We start from the raw sequence: 24,172 nt of genomic DNA, 5'->3' as shown, positions 1-24,172 counted from the left end.
ACCTATCAAGCCGCCAGGTATTTAAATGTAAACACCCTACCCCGCCAGATTGCTTGTTGAATTCATACCGTCTTGCGGGCCAAACTGAAGATGCCGCAAGGCCACAATTGGCCCGCGGGCCCTAGTTTGGACACCCCAGAGTAAAAAAGTAATTTTCAGGAATTTACTGAAGATTTTGTGGAACTAACACAAAGAAAAAGCCATTGTTAGCTAAAGTTACCGATGTTAGCTTAGCCACGTAGCGATTAGTATGTACAAAATGTGCATGGAACACTACTGGAGACAGCAAGCATGCAACAGTTGATACCATAAGCCCACCCCCAGTATGGGCCACTCGATTCACAACGTTGACATCAGCAAACCGCTCTCCCACACATGCTGTCTGCCATCTGCCCTGAACAGTACAAAACGTGATTAATCGGCGAAGAGAACACCTCTCCAACGTGCCAGACGCCATCAAATGTGAGCATTTGCCCACTCAACGAACTGCAGTCAGGTGGAGACCCCGATGAGGACGACAAGCTTGCAGTTTGTGCAGAAATTCTTTGGTTATGCAAACCAATTGTTGCAGCAGCTGTCCGGGTGGCTGGTCTCAGACGATCATAGAAGTGTACTTGCTGGATGTGGAGGTCCTGGGTTGTGTGGTTACACGTGGTCTGCGATTGTAAGGCCGGTTGGATGTACAGTCAAGCCCCACCTGGACCCACTCCAATTCGCCTACCAGTCCAGACTGGGAGTGGAGGACGCAGTCATCTACCTGCTGAACCGAGCCCACACCCACTTAGACAAGCCTGCGAGCAGTGTGAGGGTCATGTTTTTTTACTTCTCCAGTGCTTTCAATACCATACGGCCTGGGCTACTGGGTGTGAAGTTGGAGACGATGCAGGTGGAGGCCCCCTTGGTGTCCTGGGTTGTTGATTACCTGACTGACAGATCACAGTACGTGCGACTGCAGGACTGTGTGTCTGACAGGCTGGTCAGCAACACCGGGGCCCTGCAGGGCACAGTCCTCTCCCCCTTCCTCTTCACCATCTACACCACCGATTTCCACTATCACTCAGAGTCCTGCCACCTTCAGAAGTTTTCTGATGACTCTGCGATAGTGGGGTGTATTGAGGACGGTGATGATGAGGAATACAGTGCACTGGTGAAGGACTTTGTCACATGGTGTGGAAAGAACCACCTCCAGCTTAATGTGATGAAGACCAAGGAGCTGGTTGTGGACCTGGGAAAGAGGAGGAGTACTCCGGCGACCCCTGTTTCCATCAGGGGGGTCGATGTGGACATGGTGGAGGATTATAAATACCTGGGAGTACACATCGACAACAAGCTGAATGGGTCAAAACACGCTGAGGCACTCTACAAGAAGGGACAGAGCCGCCTCTACTTCCTCAGGAGGCTAGGATCCTTCAACGTCTGTACAAAGATGTTGAAGATGTTCTACGAGTCGGTGGTGGCGGGCGCCTTCTTGTACGCCGTGGCCTGCTGGGGCAGCGGGCTGAGAGCGAGGGACGCAAACAGACTGGACAAGTTGGTAGAGAAGGCCTGTAACGTGGTGGGAGTGGAGCTAGACTCTCTGGCGGTGGTGTCAGAGAGAAGAAGTCTAGCAAAACTCCTAGCCATTATGGACAACACCTCCCACCCACTACACTCGGACCTTGCGGGGAGAATGAGCACGTTCAGTGGAAGGCTCAGACTCCCAAAATGCAACACGGAACGACACAGGAGGTCTTTCATACCGACAGCCATCAGACTGTATAATGCATATGTTCCTTGACTGCACTTAAATGTAGAGTACATGTAGAATATATTTATATTATTTATATATTATATATATAATATAGGATATATATTCTATTATTTATTATTATTCTTGTCCATTGTGAGCGAACGGTGGTGCTGAATTTCCCCCAGGGATCAATAAAGTACTTTCTATTATATTTCTATTCTATTCTATGTACTGCCAAATTCTCTGAAAAGCCTTTGTATATGGCTTATGATAGAGAAATGAACATTCAATTCATGGGCAACAGTTCTGGTGGACATTCCTGCAGTTAGCATGCCAACTCAACGCTCCTTCAAAACTTGCAACATCTGTGGCATTGTGCTGTGTGATAAAACTGCACATTTCAGTGGCTTTTTATTGTGGGCAGCCTGAGGCACACCTGTGCAATAATAATAATAATGCTGTTTAATCAGCATCTTGATATGCCACTCCTGTGAGGCGGGATGGATTATATTGGCAAAGAAGAAGTGGTCACTAACAAACATTTGCACAGGAAAAAATATTTGAGAGGAATAGGTATTTTGTGTATGTAGTAAAAGTTTTCGATCTTTGAGTTCAACTCATGAAAAATGGAAGCAAAAACCAAAGTGTTGTGTTTATATTTTTGCTCAGTGTACTTTCGGTTAAAAGGGGATGTCATTCCTAATAAACAGGATAACTGCAATGAGCATACTAACTGAAAACATACACTGCATTACACTGGGGGAATGATGACAGTACAAATTAGATCCATTATGCACTGAGACCTTAGTAAGTGAACTGTAAAGTGGCAATGGAACTCGGTACCAACATAAGTAAAGAAACAACAAAACACAAAAGTCTTAACTAAATGGGTTTGAAAGAGGAACTGTAAGTTATAAATGGTTACCAAAAAATGTTCACCTTTACACACAATAAAACAAAACCACAATGAATGTGATTCTGCAGATCGACATCGAAATTAATGGAGAACCGGTGGAGTTGCAAATGAAACTTGGAGACAACGGTGAGGCTTTTTTTGTCCAGGAGACCGAACAAGACCACGTATGTCACTCATCCCAAGCAAAATAAGTGAAACTTTCTCTCAAAGCCTTTCTTCTACAGATCCTTTTCACCCATGCAGGAGGTAGTCCCTGCGCGCCTGGTGACCTCGCCCATCCACACGGACGACGTCCCCGCGAAAATCCAAGAAACCGGAAGTAGTGGAACAACAACAGAGAGCGGTCGGTGTCTGATGGTTCTGGAAGAGCAACCTCGCCCGAATGTGTGGGGGAAAAAGAGGAAGAGGAGAAGGAGAAAGCACAAAGCTGCCACCCGCAAGGAGCAGCAAAACCTGCCAGCAGGAAGCAAGCTGAATCTCTGTGGGCTTAGTTCAGATGAGGAGAACAACTTGCACTGGCGAGTCACACAGTTTGATGTTCCTGCTACTGAATTTGGTTGATTTTGGTTGTTTTTTCAGGTCTTGCTCAACCTCAATGATAAAAGACAAAACGGACAATTGTGGACATTCCTCATTCGCTGCCCTTGAGTGGGACAGCTACCCTTTTTCTGATGGGGACTGGGCTCCCTGCACCGAGTGGTGAGTGACATGTACATCTGTATTCAATAACTGAGAGGCCTTAGTTAGTCTTAATTGTCCCTGAATCTGCATTCTTGAAGACATTTTGAACAATTCTATGCTTGGGGAAGCACCTCTTTTCAGCATGCAAAGCAAGTCTTATCAATGCTTGGATGAGATTTCAGCATATGCGCGTCTTCATGTTTGACTTCCGGCAGATGTCCTCGTACTTTTGTGCATAGATTCCAACATGCTGCAAAACAAAGAGATTGTTTTGTTGCTTTTATCCCGTTCGTTACCTGCAGGGAGACGTCCGAGGTCACATTGCCCAGCAGCGACTCTGAGCTGATGGTGAAGCCCACAGAAAGTATGCTCAGGAACGAGTCACACATGCAGTGGACCTGGGGGGAGTTTCCACAATCTAAGAGGGTAAAAATGGTGAGAAGATTCACTTGCACTGTTTTCATGTATTACAATGAATGAAACAATGCCCAATGGGACCCATTGGGAAGGTTGGAGTTTAGACTCCGTAGTCTGGACTATAGACTTTAGGGCAGTGGTTCTTAACCTGGGTTCGATCGAACCCTAGGGGTTCGGTGAGCTGGCCTCAGGGGTTCGGCGGAGCCTGCGCCGCGGAGGTCACACACCCAACTCCATCCATCCATCCATTTTCTACCGCTTATTCCCTTCGGGGTCGCGAGGGGCTGACGGAGGCAGATAATTACATATATCCATATTTGTGTGTTACTTCTTTATTTTCATAGTCATATTACAAAACAGCTAGTGTTCTTTATTTATCTTTTGGTTGTCTGCAAGTACTGTGTGCCAACTTTGAATTTTAGGAATGTGAGGAGGGATCTTCTCTGCTTCTTGTCTAAAGCCGACTTTAGATAAGAGACACAATGGACATGTGTTGAGGTGAGAGAGAGGGGGGAGAGATAGGAGAGGAGAGTGTTTTTCAATTTACCGGACGATTAATGTTCTAAACCTCACCTATGGTCATGTGCTTTGTGTAGTGACCGAAAAGACAAGATCATAGGTATAAGCGGATGAAATGAGTTTCCTCCTTTAAGGGAAAACGCCCTTAGAGATAGGGTGAAAATCTTTGTTGTTCGGGAGGAACTCGACGTAACGCCACTGCTCCTTCACATTAAGAGGAGCCAGATGAGGTGCCTCAGGCATCTAGTCAGTATGCCCACCAGATACCTACCTGACGAGGTGTTAAGGGCACGTTCGACTGGAAGGAGCCTTTGGGGAGGATTCAGGACACGTTGGAGAGACTACCAGGATCAGGGATCCCCCAGGATGTGCTGGATGTAGTAGCTGGGGAGAGGGAAGTCTGGACTACTCTGCTTAGGCTGCTGGTCCTTCAACTTGACCTCAGATAAGTGGAAGACGGATGGATGATGGTGTTCCAAACACATGTATTTTTTTCTGCAAGCAGGTCAGCAAAAAGGAGAGGTCCGAGCCAGGAGTTCTGACCATCACCCCATCAGACAGCACACATTTCAGAGTCATCTCCAGCCAAGTGTCTCAGAAGGGCAAGCGAGCAGAATCGTTGGACATCGTTAGACCCGAACCACGTAATGCCACATCATCTCAGGACGCCTCCACACCTCAGCTCGCAAGCATGACCCAGCACGGGCCAGAACCTACAATCTTTTCGTCCCAGCCATGCACAGCTAACTTCAACCTCTGGGAGAAAAACGCACACAAGACCAGGTGGACGTCTTCTCCACCCGGCCGCAGGGATAGCCGAGATTCAGACATAACCTCATCCAAGTCCGCAGACGCCGCGGTCAAAAGAAAGAGTACGTTTGAACTTTCCGGTTATTTCCAATGACCTTTACAGCTCTTGAGTTGTTTCTGTTTTAACAAGGTGTGAGGAAGAGGAGTCACCATCAGGGCCCGGAAGATATTTACCTGGATGACCTGAACGTGCTCGAGCCCGATGTTGCTGCTCTGTACTTCCCCAAAAGGTACCATCAGCAACGTTTGATTCATTTCTTTCTTACTATTTAAGTACTGGAACCTTACAAACATACAGTATTGTCATCATTTATCATTTCTGTTGAATTATTAATTCACTAATGAATTAACAAATGTTCTTATCATTGTCAAAAGGGGGAACACTTTCTTTCAAAATACCTGTACTCTCAAAACTTATTGTGTTTGATGAAAACAATAAAAACAATAACAAATCACAATCATAATAATGATAATGATTACGATCATAATAATAATGATAATAATAATAATCACCATCATAGATAATCATAATAATGATAATAATCCTTATAATAATGATAATAATAATAATTATAATCATCATTGTAATAATAATAACACTGAGAATAAAAATCAAAACCATAATAATTAAGATAATTATGATAATGATTATATCAATAATAAACACATAAATCATAATCTTAATAATGATAATAGTAGTCAAAATTATTATCATAATACTGTGATATAATAACGATTATAATAAAGCAATCATGATGACAATTATAAACATAATGACAATAAAATGTAGAATAATCATGATAATATACAATAATAATATCAAAACATGACGATGATGGTAATATAATATAAAAAGATAATAAACTAATAAGAAAAATAATGACGATAATAAAATAAAACAATGATAATATAAACTATAATCATAATAATGATAAAAACCATATTAATGATAATAATCACAATCATCCGGCTTCCTCCCACTTTTAAAGACATGCACCTGGGGATAGGTTAATTGGCAACACTAAATTGGCCCTAGTGTGTGGATGTGAGTGTGAATGTTGTCTGTCTATCTGTGTTGGCCCTGCGATGAGGTGGCGACTTGTCCAGGGTGTACCCTGCCTTCCGCCCGATTGTAGCTGAGATAGGCTCCAGCGCCCCCCGCGACCCCAAAGGGAATAAGCGGTAGAAAATGGATGGATGGATTATAAAAAATATTGATGATATAGTGCTGTCTGCAGCTAAGCGTTTCTAAAACTGTAGGCATGTATGTAACTAAAACAAAAAAAGTATCATCTGACCCCGACATACATATTAATGGAGAAAGAATACAAATTGTCAGCCAATATAAATATATTTGGTTAACAATAGATTCAGAGCTTTCATTTAGAGCCCATATTGGCAAATTGTGTAAAATAATCAAGTTTAATTTCGCAAATGTTCGTGCAATTCGAAATTAAATGTCAACTAAAGCTGCAAAATTGTATTTGCTTTCAATGATTTTCAGCCACTTCAACTATTGCCTTACCAGCTAGTTTCAGGCTGGTCAGATAAAAAAACAACATTGGAAATCTTGTACAAACAAGCAATTAAAGTTATGGATAAAAAACCTAGGCACTATCATCACTGTGCTATTCTAAAAAAAAATACAGTAAACTGGGACAGTCTTCACACATTTGCAGACTTAAAAGTGACCTATAAAGTACTGCATGAATTGGCTCCAGATCCTACGGCAGAGTTCATCAGCCAAAGAAACAGCCGTGAGCGTGTCACTCGAGGCTCTGTCAGAGGTGACTGTTATATTCCTCTGCGCAGGAGCCCTTTCAGTAAGTCGGCCTGGTCAGTAAGGAGTCCAAATGTGTGGAACTCAGTACCTGAGGAGGCTAGACTGGTCACAACATACAAGGCCTTCACAAAAAAATGGAAAATGTGGCTTATCAACGCCTACAGCTGTCAGCACTAAGAGACAAGCCTGTTTTGATGCTATTATAAATGTTATGTTGTGATGTTGTATTTTATTTTTTATTATATCGTATATGTACTGTGTGCTTTTACTCTTATTCTTTGAAATTGTAATTTTACTGCCTTTTTTACATCATGGCTTGATGAAAATTGGCCTTCTGGCTAATTCTGGCTTTTTTAACCATGCGTAGTCATGTGTTTTATGAAATTGCATTGTCCCCTTTGAAATAAACTAATCTTAATCTTAACCTTAATTTATTAATTATATTATTTTATAACAAAATAATTATAATATTAACAACAAAACAATGATAATCAAAATACGCTTATATATAATAATGATCATAATTATAATGTTAATTAATAATTCAAAATTTAAAAAATAATAATAATGAGAAAAAATTACAATACAATAATAATATGAATAACAAAATAATGGAAAACTAATAATACAGATAATAAATATTTAAAAATAATATAAATAACAATACAAATAATAGAATGATCCAGCCATCCATTTTTCTACCGCTTGTCCCTTTCGGGGTCGCTGGAGCCTATCTCAGCTGCATTCGGGCGGAAGGTGGGGTACACCCTGGACAAGTCACCACCTCATCGCAGGATAATAATATTAATAATAAAAAATAACAATAATGATAAGAAATGATCAATAAGAGATTGCCCAATAAAAGTGTGGGCTGGCCCACCTGTGTGTCAGTGAGTCTGAGCAGGTTCCAAAGCACTGGGTCGAAACGGGGTCCCAGTCGGGCTCCCAGTCGCCACAGTCGACGGGCAGCGGCGCTGCGGACAGCGGCACAGAGTGTCTGTCCGATTCTGCCACCGAGCTGCCTGATGTCACGCTGTCGCTCTGCGGTGGGATGAGTGACAATTCAGAAATCGACAACGGTAAGAAGTCTCTTGTTAAAGGGGAACATTATCACCAGACCTATGTAAGCGTCAATATATACCTTGATGTTGCAGAAAAAAGACCATATATTTTTTTAACCGATTTCCGAACTCTAAATGGGTGAATTTTGGCGAATTAAACGCCTTTCTATTATTCGCTCTCGGGAAGCAATCCGCCATTTTCTCAAACACATTACAAACACCGAGTCAAATCAGCTCTGTTATTTTCCGTTTTTTCGACTGTTTTCCGTACCTTGGAGACATCATGCCTCGTCGGTGTGTTGTCGGAGGGTGTAACAACACGAACAGGGACGGATTCAAGTTGCACCAGTGGCCCAAAGATGCGAAAGTGGCAAGAAATTGGACGTTTGTTCCGCACACTTTACCGACGAAAGCTATGCTACGACAGAGATGGCAAGAATGTGTGGATATCCTGCGACACTCAAAGCAGATGCAGTTCCAACGATAAAGTCAAAGAAATCTGCCGCCAGACCCCCAGGAAAAGAGAGCGGATGAGGGTATGTCTACAGAATATATTAATTGATGAAAACTGGGCTGTCTGCACTCTCAAAGTGCATGTTGTTGCCAAATGTATTTCATATGCTGTAAACCTAGTTCATAGTTGTTAGTTTCCCTTAATGCCAAACAAACACATACCAATCGTGGGTTAGAAGGCGATCGCCGAATTCGTCCTCGCTTTCTCCCGTGTCGCTGGCTGTCGTGTCGTTTTCGTCGGTTTCGCTTGCATACGGTTCAAACCGATATGGCTCAATAGCTTCAGTTTCTTCTTCAATTTCGTTTTCGCTACCTGCCTCCACACTACAACCATCCGTTTCAATACATGCATAATCTGTTGAATCGCTTAAGCCGCTGAAACCCAAGTCTGAATCCGAGCTAATAAACTTGTTGTTCTATCCGCCATGTTTGTTTGTATCGGCTTCACTATGTGACGTCACAGGAAAATGGACGGGTGTATATAACGATGGTTAAAATCAGGCACTTTGAAGCTTTTTTTAGGGATATTGCGTGATGGGTAAAATTTTGAAAAAAACTTCGAAAAATAAAATAAGCCACTGGGAACTGATTTTTAATGGTTTTAACCCTTCTGAAATTGTGCTAATGTTCCCCTATAACATATTTATATATTTTGTAACACAATGCAAGAAGTATCTTGCTTGCATATTTATATATTGCTAACACAATGCTGTATATAATACATTTACACACTCAATAGAGAGTCTTTCCTTAATGTTGCAGAAAGATTCATGGATCACATCATCACCTATCACGAATTTGCAGCAAACCCAGCGATTATTGACAATCCCAATTTGGTGGTTCGGATTGGACACAGGTGAGCATTCATCATCAGAAAAGTGAGGCGGTGAAAATGAGCTCGTTCTTTCTCAGATATTACAACTGGACCCTGGCAGCGCCGCTCATCCTCAGCATGCAGGCTTTTCAGAAGAACCTCCCAAAGGTATTGTTGACTGACGCTGACTGCTGCGTCGTCCGTGTTAGTAAAATGCTGGAACCAATGCAGGCCACAGAAGAAGCCTGGGTGAAGGACAGGATGCCCAGAAAGTCTGGTCGATGGTGGTTCTGGAGGAGGAGCAGCGTGAAGCAGGTAGCGCTCCTCCACCTTTGTGCACTGTCAAGCAGGACATGGCTTCTTTGTTTGTGTTAGTCGTCAACAGAGACCAAGCCGGCACAGGAGAGCCCAGACCGCAACAGCAGTCCGACAACGCAGTGAGTCACTTATATCCATGGATAGGTGTCAAAAAATGTACCACGGATGAATAAAAGGACCATCAAAGGAATCAATGAAACAGTTTATGTAGGAGGAGCCTATCAACGCTACTTGGGCAAAAATACTAATATATGAAAAAACATCTTTGTCGTAAAATGTACAGCGGAACCACGATTTACAAACCTAATTGGTTCTTGAACATAGTTGGTAAACTGAAACGTTTGTATAGTGTAGCAGAATTCCCCGTAACTATCAATGTAAACATGAATAATTGGTTAGAGCCTCGACACAAGTCCCTATTATAGTAAAAAACTGCACACCCCCAAGTAGTGTTGTCCCAATTACCAATATGTATCTATCAATTTAGAAATAAATTATAATAATATGACTCCTTTAAAGGGGAACATTATCACCAGACCTATGAAAGCGTCAATATATACCTTGATGTTGCAGAAAAAAGACCATATATTTTTTTAACCGATTTCCGAACTCTAAATGGGTGAATTTTGGCGAATTAAACGGCTTTCTAATATTCGCTCTCGGAGCGATGACGTCACAACGTGGCGTCACATCGGGATGCAATTCGCCATTTTCTCAAACACCGAGTCAAATCAGCTGTGTTATTTTCCGTTTTTTCGACTGTTTTCCGTACTTTGGAGACATCATGCCTCGTCGGTGTGTTGTCGGAGGGTGTAACAACCCGAACAGGGACGGATTCAAGTTGCACCAGTGGCCCAAAGATGCAAAAGTGGCAAGAAATTGGACGTTTGTTCCGCACACTTTACCGACGAAAGCTATGCTACGACAGAGATGGCAAGAATGTGTGGATATCCTGCGACACTCAAAGCAGATGCATTTCCAACGATAAAGTCAAAGAAATCTGTCGCCAGACCCCCATTGAATCTGCCGGAGTGTGTGAGCAATTCAGGGACAAAGGACCTCGGTAGCACGGCAAGCAATGGCGGCAGTTTGTTCCCGCAGACGAGCGAGCTAAACCCCCTATCGACCCTAGCTTCCCTGGCCTGCTGACATCAACTCCAAAACTGGACAGATCAGCTTTCAGGAAAAGAGCGCGGATGAGGGTATGTCTACAGAATATATCAATTGATGAAAATTGGGCTGTCTGCACTCTCAAAGTGCATGTTGTTGCCAAATGTATTTCATATGCTGTAAACCTAGTTCATAGTTGTTAGTTTCCTTTAATGCCAAACAAACATACCAATCGTTGGTTAGAAGGCGATCGCCGAATTCGTCCTCGCTTTCTCCCGTATCGCTGGCTGTCGTGTCGTTTTCGTCGGTTTTGCTTGCATACGGTTCAAACTGCTAACGTTATAACCATAGACATCTTATAAGTAGACGCAGCATCGAGCGCTACTGCCTACTGGCACAGACGAGACACGGGACCGCCATCTTGGAGTGGTGATCCGCTCCACTCAGAGCAATTCATTTGGCAGGAGCAATGAACTGTCAGCGCATTTAATTCATCTTACCTCACTGAATACCACTGATTTTCACCCCCTTTTTTGTCATACGTGTAGCTATGATAAAGGACACATGTTTTGGCGTGATTTATTATTCATAGTTTGCTTAACAATAATATAATATTCTTATATGCTATAAGTGACCAGACGTCCGAGATCAAAACTGGGAATATAATCCCAGAGAAGGGGGGAAAAAACGGTCAGCTATTTTTAAGTTGAAGAAACAATATGATTAGGTTATATATACATGCGTATATTCTACATAAACAATGTATGAATAGATTAGATATCTATATATCTTAGGGACCTATAGACTGTATCTCTGTTGTTGCAGCAGCAGAGAGTTTATTCTGTCTTGACACTTTGTATTGATATTTTCTATTACATTCTTCCCTTAAATTATAATGTTTGCAGTGATTGTTTTATATGTATTTTTTATGTAAGTCGCTTTGGATAAAAGCGTCTGCCAAATACTTAAACATATATAAACACCTGAAAGTCTTTATATCAGCTAAAACCACCAATCTGTTTCACTGGATTCAGAATAAAACCAAATGCTGTTTTACCCAACAACATTAGTATTTGAATATTGTTACTTGAAGACTTATTCCTGGTTACAATTATACTGTTAAGAAAGTATTGTCTTATACTTTGCCTAAAATGAGAATGCATCATAATCAGTGGTAGCTGGTGAATTTTGTTTAGGTGGGGCTGAAAGTTTGTAAACCAAACCCCTGTAGGGGGGTCATTCTCCCCCAGAAGATTTCTTTGTGATTTTCACATACAAATATTGAAGATCTTTGCTCCTTCTCAACTCTGTGGTAATATTATTTTCATAAAATACAACCAATAGTACGTTAATGTTAAATCTTACTTGTGAAAAGTAATCCCCCGATTCCTATTTTCAACAGTCCGCTCATTTGAGCAGGAAAACGCTGAACACCAGCCCGGCATCTTTGTTTTCTACCTGTCAACTGTCAGTTTAGGCTGCTCGCCGGCTCCTCATCACCACTTCAAGATTGCGGCCAAATTGCTCGCGTCACAGCAGCCAATGCTGCATCTACTTATAAGATGTCTATGGTTATAACGTCATTGCAAACACGGCAATTTGTTGCTTCCACTGCAGTTTGCTACCTTATTCATACTTTTTGTCAAGTGATTTTTTTTAAGCAGGGTTGCACAAGGTACCTACACATAACGTTACGTTAGTCAATGTATCACACACAGTAACGTAGCGTTAGACGGCGGTCAGCAGCACCGCGTATTTTAGCCACCTACAAAAAGACAAACATAGTCAAATAAAGGTCAGTTAAAATGTATACTATATTAAGAATATTTGTACATATTGCATAGGGCACTGACATCTAAAAAGTACAACTCTGTTCATTGTTATATTCATGTATTTGTTATGTTTTTCATGTGTACGCACACATAAACACACATACAGTATGAGATGAGATCAATGAGATAAGGTAAGAACAGGACAGAAACTGCTGTGGATACTAGTTACAATGCAATATGCCATGGAAATACAATGTTAACACTTTTGTGCAAATAAGTACAGTTGCACTTGTTTTTTCAAATGTGTTTATTCTGTAAAGGAATGAATTACATGTTTAAAATGACTGGTTAATAGTGCTATTTTGAAGTGCAATGTCACCACTATCTTTTTCCCTGCAATTTCAAATGCACTTGTTTTAAAAATAAATAAAGCGTTTTAAAAGCATACACAATCTGTGTAAATACATTAGTCTGTGGTTAAAACGACTTGAAAGAACTCGAAACTCAAAATGCAGGACTTGGGACTTGACTTGAGACTTTCTAGTCTTGACTTTGGACTTGACTCGGGACTTGACTCGAGACTTGAGGGCAAAGACTTGAGACTTACTTGTGACTTGCAAAGCAATGACTTGGTCCCACCTCTGCTGCCTCCACACTACAACCATCCGTTTCAATACATTCGTAATCTGTTGAATCGCTTAAGCCGCTGAAATCCGAGTCTGAATCCGAGCTAATGTCGCTATAGCTTGCTGTTCTTTCCGCCATGTTTGTTTGTATTCACTATGTGACGTCACAGGAAAATGGACGGGTGTTTATAACGATGGCTAAAATCAGGCACTTTGAAGCTTTTTTTTAGGGATATTGCGTGATGGGTAAAATTTTGAAAAAAACTTCGAAAAATATAATAAGCCACTGGGAACTGATTTTTAATGGTTTTAACAATTCTGAAATTGTGATAATGTTCCCCTTTAATGCGCCTAATATATGAAAAAAGATAAAAAATAGACCATTCATCGGCAGTGCGCCTCATAATCCGGTGCGCCCTATAGTCCGGAAAATACGGTAATTAAGAGTTATTTGGACACTAGGAGAACATATTGTAAGTAACAAAGACTTAATTTAGAGTTATTTGGTTTTGGTTAGGGTTAGGGTTGTTGTATAATAAGGCATTAATAAGTGCTTAATAATGACTAATTAAGAGCCAATATGTTACTAATTTGCATGTAAGCAAGTAATGAATGGTGAATATGTTCCCCATACTAAAGTGTTACCATAATTCCTTTTGAAAGTTAAAAAGTTAAAGCACCACTGATCGTCAAGCACACACTAGACCCATCCCCGTGTTCACTCCCTGGGAGGTGAGGGGAGCAGTGAGCAGCAGCGGTGGCCGCGCCCGGGAATATTTTTTGGTGATTTAACCCCCAATTCCAACCCTTGATGCTAAGTGCCAAGCAGGGAGGTAACGGTCCCATTTTTATAGTCTTTGGTATGACTCGGCCGGGGTTTAACTCAGGTCGGACACTCTAACCCAGACCTGGGCATTCGGCGGACCGCGGGCCACATCCGACCCTTTGTGCGTCCCTGTCCGGCCCGCGTGAGGCCAATCATAAATTACAAAATACATTTTAAAAAGTATCTATGTCGAGTGTGCAATACGACGGTGCTGCTTTTGTTTTGAAAAGCGTTATTTGTATTACTTCCGTGTGGACGTATGCGCGTGCGCGATTGTGAGTGAATGTGAACAGCGGCAATCACAAATGACAAAATAAATTCAAAAAAACATCTATGTCGTGCGTGCAATACAACTGTGCTGCTTTTATTTTGAAAAGTGTTATTTATGGGCGTATGTCCGTGTGTAACCTGTGAGTGAAGGTGCACAGCGACAAGTGATGCCCGGTTATCCCCGAGACGCTAAAAAGAGAAAAGTTGATGACGAATGCCGTGTTTTCAACAAGACATGGACTGCCAAGTATTTCTTTACAGAAATTAAAGGTAAAGCCGTGTGCTTAATTTGGGGTACACAGGTTGCTGTGTTTAAAGAATATAATTTGAATCGCCACTACACGACGAAGCACGAGGAAAAATACCGGAATCTGTCTGATGAAGCGCGCGCAAGGGAGGCTGATGCGTTGATGGTAAAACTGCAAACCCAACAAGGACTTTTTGCCAAATTTCACACCTCCAGAGATGCAGCCATCAGGACAAGTTTTGTCATTTCTCACAAAATCGCCAGAAAAAGTAAGGCGTTTTCTGACGGAGAGTTTATTAAGGAGTGCTTATTGGACTCTGTTGCGCTGATATGCCTGGAGAAGAGGGGCGCATTTGAGAACGTGTCACTCTCCTGACGCACTGTAACGAGGCGGGTTGAGACCATCGCTGGAAACTTGGAGCTTCAGCTGAAGAACAGAACGGCCGACTTTGACTGTTTTTCGCTGGCTTTGGATGAGAGCTGCGATGTACGTAACATCGCCCAGCTGCTCATCTTCTTACGTGGGATAACTGCAGACTTTCAAATCACGGAGGAGCTGGCAGCCATGCAGTAAATGCGTGTTTGGACATGTTAGGACTGAAATGGGACAAGCATGCAGGTGTGACAACAGATGGTTATCCAAATCTGACGGGGAAAAATGTTGGACTTTTAAAGAGGATGCAGGATAAAGTGACAGAAATTGACATTTGTGCATTGTATTATACATCAGGAAGTGTTGTGTAAGACAGTGTTAAAAATAAAAGTTATATATAAGTTACAGTGACGTGCGGTGAGGTTGATGGCTGGTGAGGCACTGACTTCATCACAGTCAGATTTACAAACATATGAACCCTAAAGAGTATCTTATTCACCATTTGATTGGCAGCAGTTAACGGGTTATGTTTAAAAGCTCATACCAGCATTCTTCCCTGCTTGGCACTCAGCATCAAGGGTTGGAATTGGGGGTTAAATCACCAAAAATGATTCCCGGGCGCGGCGCCGCTGCTGCCCACTGCTCCCCTCACCTCCCAGGGGGTGAACAAGGGGATGGGTCAAATACAGACGACAAATTTCATTACACCTAGTGTGTGTGGGACAATCATTGGTACTTTAACTTAACTTTAACTTTACACATACAAACTGTAGCACACAAAAAAGCACATTTAATAAAAAAAAACGTTATTATGGTCTTACCTTTACTTACAAATTAAGTCCATGCGCCGCAACTAAAGCCCTCACTTAAACTTTCCACGTGCAAGATTTAATCTATTTAAAAAAGTGTAACCGAGGGTTTATAAATGTCGCCTATACTGTATGAAACTACAAAATAACAAACACGGAGGCTCCAGTTTACACGAGGACCACTTTATTTACCTTCTTTCAAAAACTTCCGCTCCACCCCATGTCATCACTTCCGCTCTTAGCGCCTTCAAAATAAGAGCTTGAGGCATATACTGTATAACAGCGCATAACAGGAACGTAACATCACAAAGAGGAAAGCCCATGAAAATAGGTTACAAAAGTTATTTAATAAGAATCCAAAAAGTGCAAAAACAATAATGTTCGTGTTGGAGGAGTTGTGAATTAGATACACCTGCAGTGTGCAGGTGTACCTAATGTTGTGGCCCTGCAGTCATTCACAACTCCTCCAACACGAACATTATTGTTTTTGCACTTTTTGGCTTCTTATGAAATAACTTTTTTAAATAGATTCAATCTTGCACGTGGAAAGTTTAAGTGTGGGCTTTAGTTGATATAACAATTCTACGGCGGGGGTGCAGGAGGCGGGGCTACTGGAGCCTCAGCCAGTGCATCTTTTGCAGCCGTTTTATGATCGCTCAGCACAAGAAATACGTTACACACATACAGTTGTTGACAAAATACACTGTACATTATATACCTCAGCTAACTAAACTATGGAAATGTATAATATAATTCATATAGCAATACAGTCTCACTGCACAGCAGGCCAGCAGTTAGCCGAGTCCGTCCATGTTGAGGCACTGAGTGACGTGCCTCAACTGGCTGCTGTTCACCGCACCGTCTCTTCTCAGTATTTGAACGGCAAATGTGAAAATTCAGCGATTTTGAATAAAAATAATCTAAAACTGGTGAAGTTAAATGGAAAATAACTTTATAGTATAATCACTGGATACATATAACAATTTAATTTTTTTTTTTTCTTTTTACTTTTTTTTCTTTCCATGATGGCAGGTGAGGCACCGCCTCACCTGCCTCTAGTGACTGCACGTCACTGATAAGTTAGGTTAAATTAAATTATTATTATTATTTATCTTGCGGTATATCAAAAATAATTTGAGCAAAATTTAATTGAAATATTGTCGGTGTGGCCCTCCAGCAGTGCTCAGGTTGCTCATGCGGCCCCCGGTAAAAATTAATTGCCCACCCCTGCTCTAACCACTAGGCCACTGAGCAGGCAAAGAGAAAGTGCTTGCTTTGGAAAAGGGCTAAGAGCTGAATTGAGTGCTGCCCTCTTTTGACTGAAAATGTTATTACAATCAGATGTTTCTTCAGACAAAGAACACCTGAGTGGTCCAGCGACGACGACAACAAAGAGCTGAAAGCCGCTTATGCGTTAAGTGAGCGCGTGAAGACGGAAGGCCCCGCCCCCAGCCCAGCCTACAAGAAGTCCCTCCGACTGTCATCAGAGCAGATAGTGAGATATCTAAAGTTCCGCACCTTAAGCCCGCTTCAAACATGTGACTGTCTGGCAGGAGGGTCTGAAGCTGAGGGAGGGGCCTAATGATATCGCCTTCAGCATCACCACTCAGTATCAGGGCACGTGTCGCTGTGAGGGAACAATCTACCTGTGGAACTGGGACGACAAGGTCGTCATCTCCGACATCGACGGCACCATCACTAAGTACGAGTCGCTTCCTCTTCACCCTGTTTTTCTTCAGTTGTGCAAACTTCTCGTCATGACTTTTTCCTGATTGCAGATCGGACGTGTTTGGTCAAATTCTGCCCCAGCTGGGCAAGGACTGGACTCATCAAGGAATCGCCAAGCTGTATCATTCCGTGCACCAGTAGGCAGCACCACTAGCTTACCGCAGAGATAAACCTAGTGCTTGTTCTCAATGAAAACAGCAGTTTTTTCACAGAAAACCACCTCATTCACCCTAAGACGGTAACAATTTATTCATAGAGAAGATCTCCCTAGAACAGGCCTAGGCAATTATTTTGACTCGGGGGCCAAATTTAGAGGAAAAAATGTGTCTGTGGGCCGGTATATCTATTTTTAGGAACACTAATACAAACCCTCACAATAATGTCTGATTAAATGCTAAAAATGTTATGACAGACCGCGTCAAACGGAATAGAATTTAAAATCGTTTTACTGAATGAGACACCCAGAATGTACAAACCCCGTTTCCATATGAGTTGGGAAATTGTGTTAGATGTAAATATAAACGGAATACAAAGATTTGCAAATCATTTTCAACCCATATTCAGTTGACTATGCTACAAAGACAACATATTTGATGTTCAAACTTATAAAAAATTTTTTTTGTGTGCAAATAATCATTAACTTTAGAATTTGATGCCAGCAACACGTGACAAAGAAGTTGGGAAAGGTGGCAATAAATACTGATAAAGTTGAGGAATGCTCATCAAACACTTATTTGGAACATCCCACAGGTGTGCAGGCTAATTGGGAACAGGTGGGTGCCATGATTTGGTATAAAAACAGCTTCCCAAAAAATGCTCAGTCTTTCACAAGAAAGGATGGGGCGAGGTACACCCCTTTGTCCACAACTGCATGAGCAAATAGTCAAACAGTTTAAGAACAACGTTTCTCAAAGTGCAATTGCAAGAAATTTAAGGATTTCAACATTTACGGTCCATAATATCATCAAAAGTTTCAGAGAATTTGGAGAAATCACTCCACGTAAGCGGCATGGCCGGAAACCAACATTGAATATCAATCTCTAAAGGATATCTCCACATGGGCTCAGGAACACTTCAGAAAACCACAGTCACTAAATACAGTTTGTCGCTACATCTGTAAGTGCAAGTTAAAGCTCTACTATGCAAAGCAAAAGCCATTTATCAACAACATCCAGAAACGCCACTGGCTTCTCTGGGCCCGAGATCATCTAAGATGGACTTATGCAAAGTGGAAAAGTGTTCTATGGTCTGACGAGTCCACATTTCAAATTATTTTTGGAAATATTCGACATCATGTCACCCGGACCAAAGGGGAAGCGAACCATGCAGACTGTTATTGACGCAAAGTTCAAAAGCCAGCATCTGTGATGGTATGGGGGTGCATTAGTGTACAAGGCATGGGTAACTTACACATCTGTGAAGGCACCATTAATGCTGAAAGGTACATACAGGTTTTGGAACAACATATGCTGCCATCTAAGCGCCCCTGCTTATTTCAGCAAGACAATGCCAAGCCACATTCAGCACGTGTTACAACAGCGTGGCTTTGTAACAAAAAGAGTGCGGGTACTTTCCTGGCCCGCCTGCAGTCCAGACCTGTCTCCCATCGAAAATGTGTGGCACATTATGAAGCGTAAAATATGACAGCAGAGACCCCAGACTGTTGAACGACTGAAGCTCTACATAAAACAAGAATGGGAAAGAATTCCACTTTCAAAGCTTCAACAATTAGTTTCCTCAGTTCCCAATCGTTTATTGAGTGTTGATAAAAGAAAGTGATGTAACACAGTGGTGAACATGCCCTTTCCCAAATACTTTGGCACATGTTGCAGCCATGAAATTCTAAGTTAATTATTATTTGCAAAAAAAAAAAAAAGTTTATGAGTTTGAACATCAAATATCTTGTCTTTGTAGTGCATTCAATTGAATATGGGTTGAAAAGGATTTGCAAATCATTGTATTCCGTTTATATTTACATCTAACACAATTTCCCAACTCATATGGAAACGGGGTTTGTACATGAAAATAAAGAATGTAGGATTTACAATATTATCTATGAACGATAAAACACTGAATATTGACAACGTATGAACGTCACACCCCCTCTCAATCGACATGTTTTACAATCAAGCGAAATGCAACAAAAACGCAAAATATGAACGCGAAGGGTAAAAAAAATCCCAGCTACAATCTGATATATCAATAAGCTTTTATTTTGACTCGGGGGCCAAATTTAGAGTAAAAATTGTGTCTGGGGGCCGGTATATCTATTTTTAAAAACACTAATACAAAAATCTCACAATAATGTCTGATTGAATGCTTAAAACGTTATGACAGACTGCCTTAAAAAACGGAATTAATTGTTATGTTTTTTTTACTGAATGAGACACCCAGAATGTACATGAAAATAAAGAATGTGGGATTTACAATATTAACTATGAACGATAAAACACTGAATATTGACAACACATGAATGTCACACCCCCTCTCGATCGACATGTTTTACAATCAAGCGAAACGCAACAAAAATGCAAAAAAACAGCAAAATATGAACGTGAAGGGTAAAAAAAAATCCCAGCTACAATCTGATATATCACTAAGCTTTTATTTTGACTCGGGGGCCAAATTTTGAGTAAAAATTGTGTCTGGGGGCCGGTATATCTATTTTTACAAACACTAATACAAAACCTCACAATAATGTCTGATTGAATGCTAAAAACGTTATGACAGACCGCGTTAAACAGAATGGAATTTTAAATTTTTTTACTGAATGAGACACCCAGAATGTACATGAAAATAAAGAATGTGGGATTTACAATATTAACTATGAACGATAAAACACTGAATATTGACAACACATGAATGTCACACCCCCTCTCGATCGACATGTTTTACAATCAAGCGAAACGCAACAAAAATGCAAAAAAAACAGCAAAATATGAACGTGAAGGGTAAAAAAAAATCCCAGCTATAATCTGATACATCACTAAGCTTTTATTTTGACTCGGGGGCCAAATTTTTAGTAAAAATTGTGTCTGGGGGCCGGTATATCTATTTTTACAAACACTAATACAAAACCTCACAATAATGTCTGATTGAATGCTAAAAACGTTATGACAGACCGCGTTAAACAGAATGGAATTTTACATTTTTTTACTGAATGAGACACCCAGAATGTACATGAAAATAAAGAATGTGGGATTTACAATATTAACTATGAACGATAAAACACTGAATATTGACAACATATGAATGTCACACCCCCTCTCGATCGACATGTTTTACAATCAAGCGAAACGCAACAAAAATACAAAAAACCCAGCAAAATATGAACGTGAAGGGTAAAAAAAAATCCCAGCTACAATCTGATACATCACTAAGCTTTTATTTTGACTCGGGGGGCCAAATTTAGAGAAAAAAATGTGTCTGTGGGCCGGTATATCTATTTTTAGGAACACTAATACAAAACCTCACAATAATGTCTGATTGAATGCTAAAAATGTTATGACAGACTGCGTTAAACGGAATGGAATTTAATTTTCTTTTACTGAATGAGACACCCAGAATGTACATGAAAATAAAGAATGAGGGATTTACAATATTAACTATGAATGATAAAACGCTGAATATTGACAACATATGAACGTCACACCCCTTTTCGATCGACATATTTTTTAGAACTTTGTTGTAAAAATCTCCTTCCTGACACCCGCATTTCTGGCTGACACTCTGTGGAAATGCTCCCCACCCACACTGCTTGGTGCCTTGTATGAGCTGCTGTAACTTAAATTACCATAGTAACTAATTAGATGCAAAAGCACAGATTCCAACCATAGAAATACTTTGTATAGTTCAAGACTTACGGTCATTTGAAAACATCACTGCACATCATAATGGCAGCTTCAGTTTCCATCTTGAAGATCTAAAAAAATTATTTGGGAATGAAAAGCATTTAATTAAAAATGCATTTAATAAGCGTGTAAGACATATTATAAGGTTTATAGTTTTTTGTTTTTTTTTAAATGGCATTTTTATGGATGTTTCTATTATTTAGTGTTTTGATATTTGCACAAATTTTGGCCCGTAATCGCCAAATACTCAACCGCTATGTGACAATGAAAAGGGAAACAGGTGTACGGGGTGCTGAATGTAACAGTTCAGTCACACTTTTCTAGCAGATATATTTCATACATTTAGCACATTGTCATTACATTTAAGTTTACCGTATTTTCCGGACTATAAGGCACAATTAAAATCCTTTTTCCCCTCAAAATTCGACAATGCGCCTTATAACCCGGTGCGCCTAATGTACGGAATAATTCTGGTTTTGCTTACCGACCTCGAAGCAATTTTATTTGGTACGTGGTGTAATGATAAGTGTAACCAGTAGATGGTAGTCAAACATAAGAGATATGTGTGGACTGCACTATGATGGCAATATGACTCAAGTAAACAACACCAACATTTTATATGTTCCATTGAAAATATAGAACATTACACACGGTGCTCAAAAACATATCAAAATGTTTTCGTACGACTTTGGTAAGCTATGAAGTCGCACCGCTTGATGCATTGGTGGCACATTAAATATACAAGTATTATTATGGTGTGTGTATAAGGTAAGACATTATCTGGCGTTTTGTTTTACAATATTATGCAAAAGTAACTTTTCTGGTACCTGCTGATCTGTATTTGAGATCTGCATAAATCCTGAAAAATTGCCCGCGTCCACCTTTGGAGTTCATGCCGACCCCTTAGTCGATAAGTTTCTTCTTTTTCTCTATCTTCTTGTTATGGGACATTCATCCTCCGCTGTTGCCATTTCTAATATAAAGTAGTGTAAAGTTCTTACTTATATCTGTCAGTAAACTCTCCATTAAAGCGCTAAAACATACCGGTAAAGTGAGCTTACATTATTCACCCAAGGAACTTTAGTTATTAGAGAGTTCCGGTCGGACGGTTTTTCACGGGACACATTTACGGCCTTGTTGTTGTTTGCGGATGAGGAGATGCTGCTCCGTTATTGATTGAAGTAAAGTCTGAATGTCATTAAAACAGTTAGCTCCATCTTTTGACACTTCTTCCACCCCAGTCCTTGCACGCTACACCAAAGATGACGGGCAGAAGACGCTGTTGAAATTGAGCCACGTAAATAAGACCGCCCACAAAACGGCGCATCCTGAAGAGATTGTCAGAAAGCGACTTGAAGATGATCTGTAAAACATCATCTATGCAACATTTTGACCAAAGAACCACCATTACATGTTATGTAGACCACAAGGAAATGTTTACCATTTAGAAAAAAATAATTATAATAATATGACTCCTTTAATGCACCCTATAATCCGGTGCACCTTATATACAGTTAAGTTAAAGTACCAATGATAGTCACACACACACTAGGTGTGGTGAAATTATTCTCTGCATTTAACCCATCACCCTTGATCAATCCCTGGGAGGTGAGGGGAGCAGTGGGCAGCAGCGGTGGCCGCGCCCGGGAATCATTTTTGGTGATTTAACCCCCAATTCCAACCCTTGATACTGAGTGCCAAGCAGGGAGGTAATGGGTCCCATTTTTATAGTCTTTGGTATGACTCGGCCGGGGTTTGAACCCACAACCTACCGATCTCAGGGCGGACACTCTCTATGAAAAAAGATCGAAAATAAACCATTCATCGGCAGTGCGCTTTATAATCCGGTGCACCCTATGGTCCTGAAAATACGGTAAATTATATGTTGCCTTCAAATGTTAAATCTTAATCTTAAATCAAAATCCAGGCATCCATGCATCAATTTTCTTCCGCTTATCCAAGGTCGGATCACCTTTTCTTGTCCTGGGTCTACCCCGTGGCCTCCTACCGGCCGGACGTGGCCCAGGGCAAGTGGCATCCTGACCAGATGCCTGAACCACCTCATCTGGCTCCTCTCAATGAGAGCAGTGGCTTTACTCTGAGCTCCTCCCGGATGACAGAGGTACTCACCCTGTCTCTGAAGGAGAGCCCAACTGAGGAAACTCATTTCGGTGTGAAGTGTAAAAGTCATCATTTGGTCCGAGGTTTGGATCTGGCGCATGTCGACATGTACCTTTTAATATGGTACTTTTCCCCTCTTCGTTCCTGCTCCTCGCAGGACGACCCACCCGTCTGAGTTGTGGGCGTGTCATGGTGCTCTCAGAAACGTGATTTAAAAGGAAGATGACGTTAATTCACATTCACTATGATCATATTTTTACCATTTAGCTCACAATTAAAGACATGTTCTTTGAACCGATCCAAAGTGAGCGTGTCAGCTGGCTGCTGCAGCAAACCTATATGACAGTGACCGCGTTCTTTACAGCGATGTAATGTTCATATGTGACACAATCCGGAAGTGAGAGCACGGCGAAATGATGAAAGACACATACGAATAGAAATATGTGTATTCCAACAGACTGCATGCCTCGGTGTAAGTTAAGTTAAGTTAAAGTACCAATGATTGTCACACATGCACTAGGTGTGGTGAGATTTGTCCTCTGCATTTGACACATTCCCTTCTTCAACCCCTGGGAGTTGAGGGGAGCAGTGAGCAGCAGCGGTGGCCACGCCCGGAAATAATTTTTGGTGATTTAACCCCCAATTCCAACCCTTGATGCTGAGTGCCAAGCAGGGAGGTAATGGGTCCCATTTTTATAGTCTTTTGTATGATTCAACCTACCGAAATGCGGAATTTGAGTGTCTAATTGTCTTTATGCAACACACCTTGCACACGTTTGGAGCCAACATTTCTAAAATATGCAACTTTGTTGCCATTATTTGTCACTAAGCATCTGTCATGTTTCCTTCTTCCGCAGTAAGAAAGTGTCTGCACTGAG

At 41.2% G+C, this 24,172-nt stretch overlaps 1 protein-coding gene across 5 annotated transcripts in view; it reads left to right on the top strand.

Moving 5' to 3' along the window:
• LOC133609800 (phosphatidate phosphatase LPIN2-like) overlaps window positions 1-24,172 on the top strand; it is a 43,421-nt gene that overhangs the window by 11,135 nt on the left and 8,114 nt on the right. Inside the window, exons 3-16 of one of the 5 annotated variants that reach the window (XM_061965758.2) lie at window positions 2,714-2,809; window positions 2,889-3,163; window positions 3,225-3,344; window positions 3,629-3,761; window positions 4,768-5,134; window positions 5,203-5,302; window positions 7,747-7,934; window positions 9,192-9,285; window positions 9,342-9,411; window positions 9,475-9,558; window positions 9,619-9,680; window positions 16,954-17,089; window positions 17,148-17,296; window positions 17,373-17,459. In XM_061965758.2, coding sequence (XP_061821742.1) covers window positions 2,714-2,809; window positions 2,889-3,163; window positions 3,225-3,344; window positions 3,629-3,761; window positions 4,768-5,134; window positions 5,203-5,302; window positions 7,747-7,934; window positions 9,192-9,285; window positions 9,342-9,411; window positions 9,475-9,558; window positions 9,619-9,680; window positions 16,954-17,089; window positions 17,148-17,296; window positions 17,373-17,459 — 1,961 coding nt within the window. Of the gene's footprint in view, window positions 1-2,712; window positions 2,810-2,869; window positions 3,164-3,224; window positions 3,345-3,628; window positions 3,762-4,767; window positions 5,135-5,202; window positions 5,303-7,746; window positions 7,935-9,191; window positions 9,286-9,341; window positions 9,412-9,474; window positions 9,559-9,618; window positions 9,681-16,935; window positions 17,090-17,147; window positions 17,297-17,372; window positions 17,460-24,172 lie in introns of those variants that run through there. The other 4 variants (XM_061965757.2, XM_061965756.2, XM_072913466.1 and 1 more) reach the window with 4 other exon arrangements.

Source organism: Nerophis lumbriciformis, linkage group LG07, assembly GCF_033978685.3.
Source record: "Nerophis lumbriciformis linkage group LG07, RoL_Nlum_v2.1, whole genome shotgun sequence".
Taxonomy (NCBI): Eukaryota; Metazoa; Chordata; class Actinopteri; order Syngnathiformes; family Syngnathidae; genus Nerophis; species Nerophis lumbriciformis.
Note: the sequence above shows the minus strand (reverse complement) of the source record. Positions and strands in the feature narration are given on the sequence as shown.